The sequence below is a fragment of the Parasteatoda tepidariorum genome, chromosome 9, assembly GCF_043381705.1.
Source record: "Parasteatoda tepidariorum isolate YZ-2023 chromosome 9, CAS_Ptep_4.0, whole genome shotgun sequence".
Taxonomy (NCBI): Eukaryota; Metazoa; Arthropoda; class Arachnida; order Araneae; family Theridiidae; genus Parasteatoda; species Parasteatoda tepidariorum.
In genome coordinates this window covers 32,318,366-32,336,142 of record NC_092212.1, presented here as the reverse complement: position 1 = coordinate 32,336,142, position 17,777 = coordinate 32,318,366, and the positions used below count along the sequence as shown (strand labels likewise).

Below are 17,777 nucleotides of genomic sequence, written 5' to 3'. Positions count from 1 at the left end.
CTTTTAAGATGCAAAATATATCAATACATTTAAATCACATCAATTTTTACAAATATATTTTTTTCATTTGAATTTTATTTTCAGACACCAGCCTTTAGTTTATTATTATAAACATAAAGGACTAAGATTGATTTTTTTTTTTATCCTCTGTTATATTAAAGAGCTATTCTATTGAAATATTTATGTAGTCTAGCCTAAAAAAATTAACCTTGAAAAAACTAATTGTGTTGGAGACTGGAGAGTCACCTTGCTGACTAGATTTGACTGTATGGTCATTGATTATTCAGTGCCATTTATTCGCTTTCTATGCAAATAAAGAATGTTCCTCAAATATTTTTTAAGATTAAAATATAAATAAAAAGTAATCCTGTGTTAAAATAAGTTTGAAATGTGTGATGTGAGTACATATAACATTTTGTATCGTGATGACAGAAGAAACTTTTTTCAGACTTTCACATCAATTTATTTGTATTAATTATCTATATGAAGTTAATTTATAAAATTAAACTTGATTATTAATATTAAAATAAGGTACTTATCCCTGCCCTCTCTTTTGAAAAAGCCCCCATGAAAACATGAAAAACCCAGAAAAGCCCAATAAAACCCACCCGGGTTGGGGTTTTTTACAAAAACCCGGGTTTTTTGCAACCCTGCTCTTTTTGCAGATATAATCGTGTGGGCTGATAAAAAGATTACATCTCCCCGGTTTTTTTCAAATAAAATTTCATACTTTTTTTTAATCAGTTGCTTGTTATTTTTTTAATTATTATTTCCCCTTCCCCTTTTTCATATGTCTATAATTTTCCTTTGTTTTATCTTCATTTTGAACATATCTAATGAGTTCTGTTTACTTGCAGCTTATGCGCAATAAAGGAAACTTATTGTTTTTTTTTTAACTTTCTTCGTGTTTTCTTGTATTTATTTATTTTGTTATATATATATATAAATCAGAATGATTATATGTAAGTTCTTCATACAAATCCATAATTCTGAACTGATCTGCACCAAATTTGATGAAAATAAGTTTGAACACACAACCAACCTAACTGTCTACTTTAAAACTATCTCTGACTATCCGTTCGCGCACTACATGCTAAAGAGAGAGTTTTCCACTAGATTTAATAAATATTTTGTAATATGAGGCATTTGCCAACTTGCACCTCTAAGAGATCAAAATCTAGTTTCATGGATGGCACATTTTGATGAATTATTTGTCTCTGGTTTCCAATAAAAGGTTACCATAAGTAAAATCAATGTTAATTTCCCAACGCATGTTGAAGATGTTGTCATATTCATATCTTAAAAAGTATATGAAACTGCATATACAGCAAAAACTAATGACATATATTTGAAGTCATCTATTAAGTGATGGAAAAATTGTGGTTAATTCTAAATGTCGCATTTTAAATATTATTTATGAGTTGATTTTGGTGAATTGAATTTTTAACTCATATTACGGTAAATCTATAAGTATGAAGGTGCACTGAAATATACAACAAATAAGAAAAAAGAGGCATTATATTAGGAGCCATGAAAGTGTAGCATGGTGATATTAGGACACTTATCCATTTCAAAGGATGGTAAAATACCTTAGTATTACCACTGTACCTATATTAGGCACCTATGTTGGTACAATAGATTCTCATTACCACAGTATTTATAAGGCAATACCAGTAGTATTTAAAACCAAATTTAATTAGGCATCAATGACGTCAATAATAGTTTAGCGTTTTTTTACAGAGTACAAACTAAGTACTGATATCAGTTTATTTGCCAAGTTGATCATATAAATATTAGTGTCGTGAATAATTAATTATGTGAATTACAATTTATTTTAGCAATAGCTATAAATGGAAATTAAAAAAAAAAAAACGTTTCGAATTATGAAGCTATATTGATGTAGAAAAGGTGTTTATTTGTATACGAGAACCGTAAAAATTGCCAAATTATTATCGACACTAACTAGTTTTGGAAATGGGGAGAAATAAAATAAAAATGTAAGTTTGTAATAAAAAGCTAAAGTAATGGAGAAAAGGTACTTATTGATCAAGAAAAAACCCATAAAAAACTGCTTTATTGGTGTCAGTGATGCTTCATAATTTTAAAAATTATTATTAATTTATTTTACTGCTTTTATGATAATTGATATTTTTAATAGGCACTAAATACTAATATTGGTATCAAGAAACTTAATGTAGGTACTGTAAGAATTAATTTATACAGCAGACCAAAGCCAGAGAAAATAGTTGATTATTGTAATTTTGAACTATCATGAACAGACCTCTTGCAACAGTAACATGCCAAATAATACAGAATATAATTAATCTTTATTTTGATGGGATGAACTTTAAAAACATGTTTCTCTTAAATCTGATAAATTTTTAAAAAAATATTGGAATTGTTTTAGCTAACTTAATTAATGTCGATAAATGTCTTCCAGTTTTGTGCGTGATTTTGCAAGTGCTGATTAACACTGATTAATTCATTGATTATTTATTTTTACACCTTATGCAAAGAACCGGTATGCAGCTTGTTTATATATAAAAAATAGTATGAGTTTAGTCAGTTAAATAAATTAGCAACTATGTAATATCATCATAACATGACTTCACTTAGTATTAATTCAAGTGTTCAAAAGAAAATTCCCCATTGAAGAAGAAAAAAATACTCTATTTTTAAGAAACATATAAAATTTGAAAATTACTCTTACCTAGTTTTTCTTTTTGCTGCAGATGTACCAGTGCCTGAACAGTTTTTGGCCGTTTTACAGCAGCAGTGGCTGCTGCAGTGTTTTTCCGATGGTTCATCTTCTCCCAAAACTAAGTTATTTATATTTCTCTAAATTTTAAAGTTACAAAAAAAAAAAAAAAACTGTCAATGTTTTGTAATAGAGGGGTAAACAAACTGAAATTATGAAGCAAAAAAGAAAGTAGCTAAAGATAAAACAATGAAAAACTTCAATAGTAGATATGAGCAAATGTCTTAAGTATTTTTTCTCCCACTTTTATGTCTTTATTTACAGATGTAGTCTTGAAGAAAACATTAGAATGAAGAAAAAAAATTAAATTACCAAAAATAATTATTTCTTCATGAAGTCATCATTGACTAAAGTTTTAAAAATACATGTAAAGTAAATAGTTTTTGAGATAAAATGCATGAAAACAAAAATAATATTAATGGGCACAAACTTTTGGCATCTGATCATAATTAAACTATTGGGACCATATTTTCAACATTGTGATCCATATTTTAAGAATCAAAGAAATTAATTAAAACAAATCAATAAATGAAAAGCTTTGGGTACACGAAGGGGTAAATGAAACTTCAGAAATTAGCAAATATTAGTTTCTTAATTATGGAAATTAAAACTGAAGTAAGATAACTAAAACATGGAATTTAGAAATTTCATGTTTTTCGAACAGCAATGCAATTATTTCTAGTTATGAAGATGTATTATTATAATAAATTAATAAAAAATTATAATGAAATTTCTATTAGTTAAGCTTTTTTCTTCTTCCTTTCTTTACCATATTCTTTGTATGATATACATAGAATCAATTTTGCCATGATAATTTAAAAAAAAAAATTATTATGGTCATAATAAACAGTGGCTAGAGACAACACAATTATGAAGATTTTACCCTAGCATTTATACTTGCTATAGCAATGAAGAAATAAAATTATTTTCTTATGGGGATTTTCGGTTTTATTTCTATGGGGAGTGTAAAATTATATGAAGTGCCAATTGGATATACTATAGCCTACGTCACAGGTTGTGTTATTCCTACTAAATTTAACCCATGAACGGCATTTTCTGCGAGCCTAACTTCAAGCCACAAATAAACAAACGAAGTGTTTGATCGTTTAAATAGCTGCTCGCCAGATTTTATTGCATTATAAAGAAAAGTAATTGATATTCGATTTTTGAATAATAATTGATTTATGTGGATAGTGGCATAGAATTTAGCATTGCGTCATGGTAAATGTTATTCCTACTAAGTGGAAGTAGTTGTGTTTTTTTTATATTATAACCAATTGTATAAATAACTACAGTTAACAACCATAATAATTATAAAAAAGCATGTTTCCATCCTAAAGAAGGTGAATTTAGTTTCTTATGGTTGACATAAGGCAGAATACAAACATTTAATTATACTGGGGATTTTATGCAGCAACCATGCATATCTAAGCAATGAGAGAAATGCAAAAACATCGATTTCTAGTAGAACTAATATTCATTAATATTCAATAAATATTATCTGAATTTCACATGGATACAAGCAATGTAAAAACTGTAATCCGTAATAAGAATAATAATAGCATTCCAAGTGTTAGTCTCAGCTTTTTCTGAACTTTAAGCTGGAGACTTAAAGTTTAGAAAAATCTGAGATTAACACTTAGAATGCTATTATTCCTATTACGGATTAAAGTTTTTACTGTATTTTAAGGTTTTTTTTCTTCTACGGATTACAGTACTTAAGCTGTAGACTAAGTTGATGGCACACTGACTGGATTACTTAATGTTCAAACAGAAGTAAGACAATGTATCTTGTTGGGATTCCTGTTTATAATTGGCATCAATTGGATCATGAGGAACACAATTCACAATCAGAAAAGAAGAATATGATGAAAATTTAACACACACTTTAGAAGACCACTACTTTGTTGACGAAATTGTCCTCATATCATCTAATTTTAGCGATCTGAATATGAAAGCACACACTTTTAACAAATATGCTAACAAAATTGGCCTTCAAATTAATAAAAGTAAAACAAAAATAATGAGAATAAATGCGAAATCTAACAGAAGCATAGAAATCAACTCAAAAAAGATCTCGGAGGTTGATTCTTTTGTTTATCTCGGAGCTATTGTTAATAAACAGGGCGGAAGTAACGATGATATTTCCCAGAAAATCAGAAAAGCAAGATCATGTTTTAGAGGTCTGTACAATTTTTGGAGAGCCTCAAATACAAAATAAAAAACAAAAATAAATATCTACAAGGCTACTGTGCGTTCCTTTCTTCTGTATGGTGACGAATGCTGGAGTCCCCGGAAATCAGAAAAAGAAAAACCCGAAACTCTTCAAAATAAAAGTACTAAAAATCTTCTGGCCCAATAGTATAACAAATAAAGACCTTTAAACAAAAGCTAATATCCCATCTGTTAATGAAGAAAATTTAAAGCGAAGATGGAGATGGCTTGGACATATACTAAGAACAGATAGAAGCAATCCAGCAAATGTTGCAAGCTCATGGATGCCTGATGGAAAGAGAAAAAGAGGGAGACCAAGATTAACATGGCAAAGATGCATTAAGGAAGATCTTGGTAGAGCAGGATTAACTGGATGGGGAAAAGCATGTTGCCTGGCCAAAGACAGGAGTGTGTGGGGAAAAAAAAGACCCCAGGCCAATTGTGTCAGTTCAGCACGAAGACGATAAGTAAGTAAGCTGCAGATTGTTTAGCATCATCAAGCCCGTCTCTCAATGGGAAAGTAGTTTATAGCAGGAAAATGTCAGTAGGATTCCGCCCAAGAACTATACATTTGATGGTTAATTATTTTCTCTCTGCCTGTTGTTTAGGCATGATGGATAAAGGGGGGGGAATTAGCCTGACACTAAAACCCTATTTAAAAAGCAATTAAGGACAACAATTAATTACAATCTTTATAAACTAGCAAAATTTTTTTGTAAATGCTAATTAGGGTATTATTTTTGAGAGAGATTGGATGGATCATTGATTATAATGATGAGGGCTTATGCACAGTAAAACCACAGCAAATCAAACACATATGTGGAGTTATTGATTTGCATTATCATACTTTGTTGGAGGTTTTTTATTTGAATAATAATAACTATAATAGTAGAATTGTGATGCATTGCCGAAGACTGGAAGCAAACTAATGTTAGTCAATTTCAAATTCACTTTACAAAATATAAAAATAGTTAATAAAATAATAAATAATGTATTTGCACTACATTACAGTTACGCTAAATTTGCTAACAAGCTAAACAAATTTAAGAAAAAGAAAAAAAAATTTTCAAATTTAAACCATAGCTCTAAACAAGAGAAAAGTATAATAGAGTTTTTATATGATTCTTGATATGTTTTAAGCATGCAACAAAAATGAAAATAAGATTTACCAGAAAAACTGTTCAAAGCTTCAAATAAGTAAATTTGCTGTTTCAGAAAACTCACTTTTTTTTGTCATTTCTCGCTTCAAAACTTCGTCTTTCAAGAGAAAAATCTATTGCAATTTTACTGAAGTAATGACTTCTAAATGTATGCAATCTCTCTCAAGGATATGCGAGCTCAAAAAACATTTAAAAAAAGAAAATTTAGTCAAGGTCAATGTAACTACAAGTGAAAATTTTTGTTTGAAGACGTATTAAATTAAAAAGAAGATTGCTAGAAATAACCAGTGAAGGTTAAGAATATTTTTTTAGTTTAATATTTACTTCAATTGGCATCATATTATCAATATAAAATTACAGTAAATAAAATTCTATCTCAATAGCTTAAAAAATGGATGGGACAATTAGACATTACATTAAAAGGTTAAGATTACATAGTAATGTGTGTTTACAACAAACTTTGTTGGCTTCTAAAATAAATCTTAATACTGAATAGAGTTACAAAAAAGAAATAAATTACTTACCGCAATAAGGTCACAATTATGAACATTTCTTTTCTTAGGTGATTGCTAGGAGGAAGAAATCAAATTAGATTTACACTTTAATATATTTATAACATTACATTGGTTGAATAAGAAAAACACACTTACTCTGATTTCCCTTTTTTGATTTTCTCTACTAGAGTCAGACAGTGGACTCGAGTTTTTGCCATTGCTGGTTCTATTAAAATATAACATAAATGCAAAAATTATTAAAACAAAAAAAATAAAAAAATAAAAAAAACATTGTATTGATGCAATTAAAAATATAAATAGTTCAATAAATAAATTCTTTATTTTGTCATTCCTGATTGCAGACATTTTGTCTTTAAAACAAAACATATCACCTAAAAGTAATAAACACTAGAAGTTAATTTAGGTTGGTAAAACTTAATTTTGAAATATCAAATAGTTAAACAGCTTGACACTTCTTTTAAGGTTGTAGAGGTTCTTTTAGGGTTTAGGGTCAGGGGTCTGCTTAGAAGAAATTTGGGTCTGTTAACGCACCCTTTACAAAATATCTTTTCATAAAAACAGACCCCTCACAAAATATCTTTTCATAAAAACGGACCCTTCACAAAATAAATTTTTTTCTTTTAATTGGACACTTCACAAATTTGTTTATCTTCATCATTGTTTTGTTAATTGAATAAATCCTTCCCAGGACAGAAAACAGGAAAGATAGATGTAAACGAATTAAGTTTTGTCTTCGGCAGACGCTCCTTCCATTATTCGTCCGAAATGAATATTCTGTGTTCAGCAGTATAGGCTAAATATCAAATATGCATCTCTAATTTAGAAGCAGCAATTGCTGTTTATTTTTGAAAATTTAATTTTTTTTAATTATAATTTCACAGTGCTGAGCATAATCTTGTATCTAGTATTTACAATTTAAAAACTCCTTGAAAAAGTTTTTTGCAATAACCGGACCCAATTAGCAAAAATTCATAAAAGCAGGACCCTGGTAATTTTGAATGGAGTAATTTTTGAATCCCTGGAATGTGAGTAATTTTTTCACGAATATCGGACCTTTCACAAAATGTCTGGACAGATCCCTGAGGGTACTTATTTCAAAATGAGATTTATGTTTATAAGATTCTAGAAAAAGAGTTCATATAAATTTTCCGTGTTAAAAATTAAGGAGTGCTTGCGGAATTTTTTTATGGACCATTTTGAAAAAAATTAAGGACGCTTATTTTAATAATACTACAACAACAAAAATTTCATTTCCCTTTCACGAACAGATTTCAAGTGTGAGGAGGATGCAATTAAAGTGAAATGCAATCTTTGTTCCTGCTTTATCTCAAAGGTGGAACAGACAAAAAAGCATCAACTTCTCCACTATTAAGTCATCTAAGGAGAAAACATTTAGCAGAATATGCCAAAATTAATTGCTGCAATGAAAAAGGTCAGGATTTAGGTTTTGAATCCACTGATGATACTGTAAATTCAGATGATCCCAGTACAAGTTCTAAAAAAAGAAGATTGAAGCAACCAACTTTAGAGGCAGTTCTGGAAAAGAAAAAAATCTGGGATATAAACAATCCAAAAGCTGTAGAATTACATTATGCTATTGGCCAAATGATAGCAGTAGATAATCAGCCATACTTATTTGTGGAAGATGAAGGTTTTTGAAATCTCATAGCAAAAGCACAACCACAGTATAAAGTTCCATCAAGATAATATTTTAAACAAGTAATTATACCAAAAATGCATTCAAAATGTAAAAAAGAAATTGAGTCATTGCTTTCTTCAGCTACCTATCAGTAGTTTCTTCAGTAGCTGCTTTAACTACTGATATACGGTCTAATTCAGTAAATACAGTTTTATTAGCTTTACTGCTCACTGGATAGATAATGATTTTAATTACAAACATTTTGTATTAAACTCAAGACACTTTCCCGGAAGTTATACTGGAGAAAATGTAGGCAAGATGTTAAGCAGCTTGAGCGAGGAATGGAATGTGACAAATAAAATATATCTGGTCATTCGTGATGGTGGTTCAAATATTGTAAAAGCTGTAAATGATCTCAATTTAGAAAGTGAATCTTGTTTTTTACATAATTTGCATAGTGATGGATTAAATTCCCAAAGAGCATTAAAGGATAACATTGCTCTAGGAAAAAGAATTGTTGGCCATTTCAACCATTCTTCTTTAGCTTGTTCAAAATTTAAAGAAATACAAGAAAGACAGTTACATATACAATACAAAAAATTAGTGCAGGATGTTTCAACAAGATGGAACAGTACATTTTACATGTTGAACCGCTTACAAGAATTACAAAATGCTATATCCATCTATGCGAATAGAAACAATGAAATTCAGAACTTTTCATCATATCAGTGGACTTAAATTGAAAATTGTATAAAATTGAAAAAAATTTAATGAAATTAGTTATTCATTAGTTAATATTTATATGTTTTTATTTGATAAGATTGCCAATTTCATTTTATTTTAAAAATCAAAGAAGTTGGCTATTATATAATTATAATATAATAAATATGTATAGCCGTATAGTAAATATATTCTGTTTTAATTGTATACTATATTTTTATATACTACATACTATGTTATATTATATAACTTTCAAAATACTAACATACTTTAAGAATATTTATATCAATGGTTAGTATAACATAGCTGTTGTAGGCGTGACCAAGATAAAAACTAAAACCTAATACATATTTTAAGTATAATTTCTTTATATTTATAAACACTATAAGTATTAAAAAAATTATATTTGAAAAGAACATTGATTTTTATGTTAAAATTACATTTTCTACCATCATTGCGATGAATTATATATATATATATATTTCATTTATACCCTTCTACTCAATATTTTATTTCGACCCAAATGTTACTGCCAGACAATCATAATATCCGGCCTACTAGTTGGAAAGATACTGCCTGCCGGATATCTGTTGCATCTCTAATGATGATATACCGTAAACAGAAAATGTCATTACAGATTGGCATTTTGTCTCAGTTAAAACGTAGCTTTTTTCAACGGAGATTTCTAGTCCAATGGAGCATGGCTGATATTAATAGCAATTCTAAATTTTCAGATATATATTGCAAGAAAGAATGTACATATAGAATTTTAAAAGTTCAAAATAAATAAGTTCAGAAAAAAAGATTGCGATATCATTATTAAAAAAAAAAATGATGCCAAGAAATCGCATCTATCTACAAATTAAACAAAAAACATTTTGTATCTTTTAAAAAATGAACATAATTTCAAATTGTATTTATACAAATTTAATAAAAAATTCCTAGTACAGTAGCGAGAAAACAAATAGAGCGTTAAAATTTCTATACAACTGAGGTTTATTCAAATAAATATTTTCTTTTACAAAAGCTCTTTTCTTCGATGAAATATATATTTTTCACTTTTTAGATGAGTATTACCTTTCATAATATTTAAAACGTATTAGTTACTAATTACAGTCATCTGCCGGAAAAAGTGTCAGGATTGTTACCAGGGTTTGTTGATTTAAATCAACTGATTTTTTAGATATATATATTGATTTAAAAAGTTAAAAAACAGTGTTATAAATTATTGATACTTTTATTATTTCATTTCTCAGTTTTAAAATTTATTTCAACTAAATTGCCGCATTCGTTTTAAAATTTATTATTGCTGCGTTAATAATTTTAGCTAATGAAATTTCTTTCTTGGCATGTGTTAAATTCCAACAAATTTGAAATTACATTTTTAAAAATCTTTTGATTCTTGAGATTGAAAGTACAGATTAAAGTAAACACTTAAGTATTTTTTTTTCTCATATTATGTTTACAGTATCTTTGATATTATCAGATTTTCGATAAAGAAATTTTGTGAAAAAATTTCAACGAATGCATGGATTTTTGTAAAATTTTTTTTAGCTTAACTTATCTATTTTGATATAGAATTAAAAATGAATATTTTAATTTAAAAATATATAGATTAAATATTTATTTATTTTTTGATGAATGATGACATTTATAAACACAATCTGTAACAATTATTTTGCCATTTCAAAAATCAAGAGGAAAAAAAAGAAATCACAAATTTAAATTAAAATTATGGTTTTGAAATTGAAACTTTGTTTTAATAGTTAAAGTATTCTTTAAATTCTCTATTTCTAGTCTTTAAACTTCAATCATGCATTTGTTTCAAAATGATTGCTATGCATTCAAAGCTATGTATTATAATGAAAAATTGTTTTAGGTAGTTAGAGCTTCTAAAATATTCTTATAATATAGTTCTAATATTAATTTAATCTTGATTAAAAATTTATAAAGTTTTTTAGTCATAAATCAGAGTTCTTACAGTGCATTTGAATAAAAATTAAAAAAAATCCGATTTAAATCGAAAAAATCAGATTTTTTTTTTTAAAAATCAAAAAAATAACGAACTCTGATTGTTACATACTAACAAAAAAAATTTTTTTAAGGCTTTTTTAAAAATTTTTTTAAAAGTTTAACTTAAGACATAAAAATTTCTTTACCTAATTTTTAAAGCTGAAGATGCAGGGGAATGACGATCACTACTGGGAGTAACATTTTCACAGCCTTGGTCGCTTTTTACCAGTTCCTTTGACTTTAACTTCTTCGGATCTAAGGACTTTGGAGCACTACACTTAGAATAATAATTTGTAACAACTTCGCTAGAATGGTTTTTAGAATTATTTGCTTGAGTACTTTTAACAGGAGGAACCTTATTTTGTGAACATTGAAGTAATAAGCCTTGTTGGCAGTTTTCTGTGACAACCGTAGTTTTGTGAAACAGCAACTTGTCATTACCATCATAAGTTATACTTGTCATTGTACTACTTGAGGTTTTTTTTACATGTGTCTCATTGTGGCACATTACGCCATCTTTAGATTTATCTTTAGTAGAAGCAGCATGAACTTCACTATTTGAAGATGTACCAGAACTTGAAACATCAAAAGGTTCAGCTTTGTCATTTCTACTCCTAACTTCATCCCTTAATGTGGGTATTGAGTTATTATTATCTACTACGTACTGCATTATATTTTTTAAACTGCTATTAATCATATCGAACTTTTTGTCCACTGACAATTGTCTTTCAGATTGTTGAGTTTGCAATTCTTTAATTTCTTCATTTTGCCGATGCAATAAAGTCAAAATTTCATTGAGAACACTCTCCTTGGAAATGTTGCTTAAACTATCAGCTGAGGAAATGCCAGAGTCTACGTAATGTGATTCTTGCTGAAATTTAGAACAAACTGATCCTTCATCTCTTCCACCCAAACTACGGTGTTTCCTGAATTTTTTATCCATTTTTATTGGATTTGATGCATTGTCAACCACATATTTACCACTATTAAAGTAATCATTCATATCATTACTTTCTTGATGTTGAAGTTGTTTAGACAGAACAATAACTGAGTCTGATTTATTTAGCGTATTTGTAACATTCTGTGTCTCACAGGGAAAATCATGGTGGCCAGATAAGAAAGGAGTGTTTATTGCATGTTGCCTATTAAATTCTGGTCTAAATTCACCCTTCTTGTCTAATATATGATTTTTTGATGAATTATTAGTGAATTGATGTAGATGCGGAGAGACAAAGTTTTGCCGACTTGTTTGAAGTGGTTTGCTATTTATGTTAGAGTTAAAACCCGTTTCAGTACATTGTTGGAACGTACTCAAACCTGGTTCACGAACATCTTCAACACGATTTTTGACTTTTGGACGAACACTAGTAGTTGGGTCCATGTTTAAATTTGAAATTGTACGACCTGGGGACAATTCAATACAGCCAAAAGGTGGTGGATAATTTCTAGTAATAGGATGTTGGACGTTAGGGAAAACAGTATTATCAAATTCACTAGCATCAGATGCTACAGAGAAATTAATTGAATCAAGAATAGTCCCTATTCTTGATTCAGGTTTAGGAACCTAAAATAAAAAGACTTATTATAACAAAATAAAAATAAACTTAATTAAACTTACCGAAAAAAATTAAAAATAAAGATACATTTTTCAAAATGAAATATTACCAATGATATTTTTCACCAGAATTCTATAATGCATAAATAGTAAAATCAAATGTTTTAATTTTAAAAAACGGAACTGAACATCTGAGTACCTGAAGCCACCTATGGCCTCAGGTACTTTTTATCATGGTACTTTTTAACAGGTATTTTTTATCAGGTACCATTTATCTTCATCAATGTGGTGATTCGATGAGGTAATACAAATGGAGTATCCTTGATGACAGGTGACCATTAAATTATGAAGATGTAGACAATATGGTGATTTAAAAAACGGAAAATCATCTTATCAATATTTAAGCCTTGAAATTTTATCGATAAAAAAGATACATGTTTAAAAAGGGATATTAGGAGCAATTTTTAGCAAAATATTTTAATTTTGATTGTGTCGATGATTTAAATCAAATGATCAAAATCATGATTTTATCAAATTGACATTTTAAAAATAAAAATCAGTGATATTTTCTTTTTTGCTCTTAGAAAAAGAAATGAAAATATCATATTTTTTACGATATAAATTGTCTGGCTGCAGTTTAATATAAATTTTAAAGCCGTTCTTTGAAGGTTCTGTTGTCATTATGCTCTGTAAAAAATAATACACTATTTCATAACTTTTATTGAACTAACAGTCATGACTTTAATGTTAGGTTTTGTCAATTTTTAACTAGCATCATCTGTGCTAATTATGAAAACGGAACAAAATGTCAATAGAAAGAAAACCATGGATTTTTGGAAATTAAAAAGCATTTAAAATTGAAGTTTTTTAATTCTTAAAGAAAGGAAGTCTACTGACAGAAGTCTTATATACAGCTAATAGAAAATTATATATACAGTTTATTGATCCTACTCTTTTTGACTTTCTCTAACTTCATATATTTATTAGTCTATTTTGAAAGATAATAATTTACCCTCTCATTACTTCTTTGAATAAAACAGTCATCAGTGAAATCAGACTTTAAAAATAATATATTTAAAAGAATATTTCCAATTTCATGACTCGTGTAAGAAAATATCAGTTGGTTTAAATAAATTATTTCTTTTAAAAAAAAAATCACAGTTAATTTAAATCAATGGCTTTAAAAAAAAATAATAAATAAAGTAATTTAAATTATGACTTAAATCGTGATTTAAATCAAGAAATTTCAAGTGATGCCAATCGTTGATAGAAATAAGGAATCAATAAAAAGAACTGACTTTAATTTGTATGATCTTTAACCTTACTTACATTAAATTTTTTCTTTAATATTAATACCATTATTCATTCTCATTGACAATGAAACTTCATAAATCAATGCAAATTTACTTTATTTAATCCTACTGTAATTTTTTGGCAATAATAAAACTGCGAAAATACTATTTCATTTTTAAAGCAAAGTAGATGATCAGTCAGAGGAATCAGTTGCTAATTGAAATCAAAACCTTCAGGAATAGATACTCTCACATTAACTGTAGTAGTATGTATGAATGAATGTAGAGAATTGTATTTGTTCATTGTACAGTAATAATTTTTGTAAATACAAATATCTCTTAGCCTTGTGGCAGAATTTTTTCGAGCTATCTGCGTCAAAACTCTCTAGCACTAATATCATGCTGCATTATACTTTTAATAATAACAAACATATATGTTACTAAATTAAAATAACAAAGAAACTGTGTTAAAAAAAAAATTATAAAATATTTTTTTAATTGAACATGTAACAATTTTTTATTCTAATTTTATGGCTGATATTCTTGCATTTTTTTTGGAGGGAACACACAAATTATTTCCTTCTTTGCATTTTGTAAATAATCATCACTATAAAAAAATAATTAAATATTTGAAATTCGTAAGTGCCGAAAGAGGGATCGATGAAGAAATCATGTGAATCGGATACTTCAAATGTGTGTTTCATAACAATAACTGCCGGAAATACAGATTTAAATATTACCTGTCAATTTCTGTATTAAAGAAAAGTAAAATTTTCTGCTTTTTAATAGAAAAATCTTTCTGCAAGAACTTTGTAACGTTCTGCGACAATGTCTCTGCATACCCTCCAACTTATGAAGATTTTGAAAATAATTCTTTCTAGTGGTAGCGAACCAAAGTAGAAATTTTTAAAGCAAATGGATCTCTCATAAAACTTTTATCAGAACTTAAGAATCTAGCCATATGGCCTGCACTTTTATAAGTAATAGTGGACAAGTTACGCTAAATTTAATTTTTTTTTAAATATTAAGACATTAATTTTGCTACCGTCTGAAAAGAAGATTTCTGAAACTACGGAAATTCCGTAGCAGTTGGAGGGTATGTCTCTGCAATTAGGGGGTCTCTTAGTGTCACATTTTCAATCCTCCTTATCTAACTCATTATTATATAATCCTTGTATTACTACACTTATCAGTAGAAATAAACATTCTTTTCTAAGAGTAGAACATGTAAAACTAAATAGAGAAATAAAACTAACTGCACAGATTTTTATTTTAATAATGGAACAAATAAAATTGTAAACTTAATAAAATTGAATTTGAAGAAATAAAAAAGGTAAAAAAATTTATCACTTCTAAATTATAGCAATACAATAAACTAAACAGATACAGAAACAAATAATTGCAGGAAGGTTTAAAATAAAGATTTTTTGGCAACAATACAAATGTAAAAAATTTTAAAAATTGTTTCACCAGGTCAGAAGGTTTAGTTGCTGCTGGTGGTTCCAGTAAAGTAGAATCCTCAAAATGCGAAGTTAGATGAACAGCATCAAACGACTTTTCACTGAAATTAACAAAGAGGAACAACTTTTAAGAATATCAAAAACGTACAAATTGACTTGTAAGTAACCAAATACAAATCCTAACTGTAAGATAAAAAATTTAAATGTTAAAAATATGAAAGTTCGAAATATGATATACAATAATAAACTGTAAAATTTACGTTATTATTAATACATTAAATTTGCATATAACACCAAAAAAATAATATTAATAAACTAAAAGATTCAATTTAGTAACAGAAAACAGATCAGAATTCGTTACGATGAACATTTCGAACAAATAACATGAATGTCATATTTAAAAATAAAACATAGATGCCATATAATCCAATATATATTCGATTTAACATACTTATCATACAATTCCATAATTCTTTTCAAATTGTTTTTCAGAACGACGAAAAAATATAAATCATGTTTATTTTGACTTTGATTACACCCGCGGTATCTTTTTAGAAGTTGCAGTTAATTAAATTAACTGTACATTTTCATCTGTTTATTTCTGCTCATCCCTGTTCCATTCCATAGCCGAGCGTCTCTAATAAGGATTATTTTCACTAAAGCTCGGGACTGCCTAAATTTCCGGGTTACTGTTTCAGTTGTATTTTAAAGCCATTTGGCATCATTGTGTTTTGAGATTCTTGCAAACAATGTATTTGATTACTTATTACTTATGTTTACAATGCTAACAATACTTGTGTTTACAATACTAAAAGTGTTAACACTAACGTAAGATGGTGCACAGCTTGCAACACGAACAAACAGTAATAAACAAATAGAAAGAAGCCAAATCAAGACTGCCAAAAAAGCGAGTTATTCAAAATCTAGCAACCATGTCACCTTTTTTAATAATAAATAACAAAATACCTAAAACACATTTTCACTCCAAACTCCCCAGAATTACATAATAACATTAATATCTTATGAAAGACGGCAGATTTGAGCTCAGAAATTATCTAATTTATTTCTTTATTAAAAACAAAATTATGCGTTTGAAAACATCGCCTATCAGAATAACATGTAGTAAGCAGCTGCAAACTTTTTAACTGGAACTAGAGTAGGTCCCGAGCTCGAGATTGTTATTGTTTACATTTCTATTTGAAAACACCATCCATATGTAAACGAGAACTTGAGTGACTAGTTTTTTGCAAGTAAAGAAGCATTATTACCGAATGCATAAACCGCACATCTGATCCCAGAAAGCATATAACCTTACGGCAACCTTATGTCGGAATTTTCATTTTTATTGTCACTAAAATGTTTGAGCTAAAAACCTTTTTTCAATGAAGCAATAATATTGCAGTTTCAAACCTTTCATCCTAAAAGATTAAAAATTATTTTTTAAAGCTTTTTTTTAACAAGTTTTGTCACTTAGGTAAAATGGGCACTTAGGTCCGTAAGAATGTTTTAGATAACGTCACATTATAGCAATAGGATCAAATTGCAATGTCCATTAAAACTTCATGACAAAGTCTACTTTAGCTGAACATGCAAGACGTTACGAAAAGAAACCTTATAATTATTTAGATTTAAGATTATTCTTATCTTAAGACTAGCTTTATTCCAGGATTTTTTTTCAGGCTTGGAAAACCCTAAGTCAACCTCGATTTAAGGTTTTCATATCGAAGGTTGTTTTCCAAGGTTTTGGATTATGGGTAATGTTAGTAGAATAGAGCAGATTGTCACAGATCTCGTTTTAAGGTTTGTACGTAAACCGCATGACTAACCTTTTTTAGGTTCACATTAAAAGGTTTTTGCTGAGTGAAAATAAACCTTATTTTGCTATCTGGGGATCACTGTCGCGAGAAAAAGAAAACCGTATAGTCAGGGTTAGTCCAACCCAGTGGCATAAATAATCCCTTCCCCACGATTCCCGCAGTACGGAGGGAAGGATCGCACGAGGTTTGAGGGCGCACTATCCAGAAACAGTACACTAGCGTTACGGGTACGCAATCTACAGCTCACCTGCTCTTGATGTGTGGCCCGCGGGCTCAACTGAACATAATAATAATAATAATTAACAATTATAATTTATTTTGCAAAATAAAATAAAAAATCAGAAATTTTGAATTTCCCATGTAGCACAATTCACAAAAACGATATCGTAAAAACTTAGCTTTGAACATTGTACAATATCGTAGCGAAATATTGTACTATATAAAAATGGACCCCTTTTACAACGTATATTCAATATTGCAACACAGTATTGTTCGATATTATAATAACGTTGGGGAACGTCGATCGACATCTCTCTGCGTTTACAAACGTTGTACTATGTCGACCGACATCGTCGACACGATATTCAAAAAACGAATGCTGTGGAATGCAGACAATCGCCAAAATTACGTTATT

At 28.5% G+C, this 17,777-nt stretch overlaps 1 protein-coding gene across 2 annotated transcripts in view; it reads right to left on the bottom strand.

Moving 5' to 3' along the window:
* The window catches only part of LOC107441891 (uncharacterized), an 18,579-nt gene extending 2,642 nt beyond the window's left edge, over positions 1-15,937 (bottom strand). Inside the window, exons 1-6 of one of the 2 annotated variants that reach the window (XM_071185617.1) lie at positions 15,778-15,937; positions 15,337-15,427; positions 11,166-12,583; positions 6,783-6,852; positions 6,657-6,701; positions 2,711-2,838 (exon numbers count right to left, since the gene is read on the bottom strand). In XM_071185617.1, the coding sequence (XP_071041718.1) occupies positions 2,711-2,838; positions 6,657-6,701; positions 6,783-6,852; positions 11,166-12,583; positions 15,337-15,427; positions 15,778-15,794 (1,769 nt within the window). In that variant the 5' untranslated portion in view covers positions 15,795-15,937. Of the gene's footprint in view, positions 1-121; positions 651-2,710; positions 2,839-6,224; positions 6,702-6,782; positions 6,853-11,165; positions 12,584-15,336; positions 15,428-15,777 lie in introns of those variants that run through there. The other variant, XR_011637776.1, reaches the window with a different exon arrangement.
* Between the last annotated feature and the right edge of the window lie 1,840 nt (positions 15,938-17,777).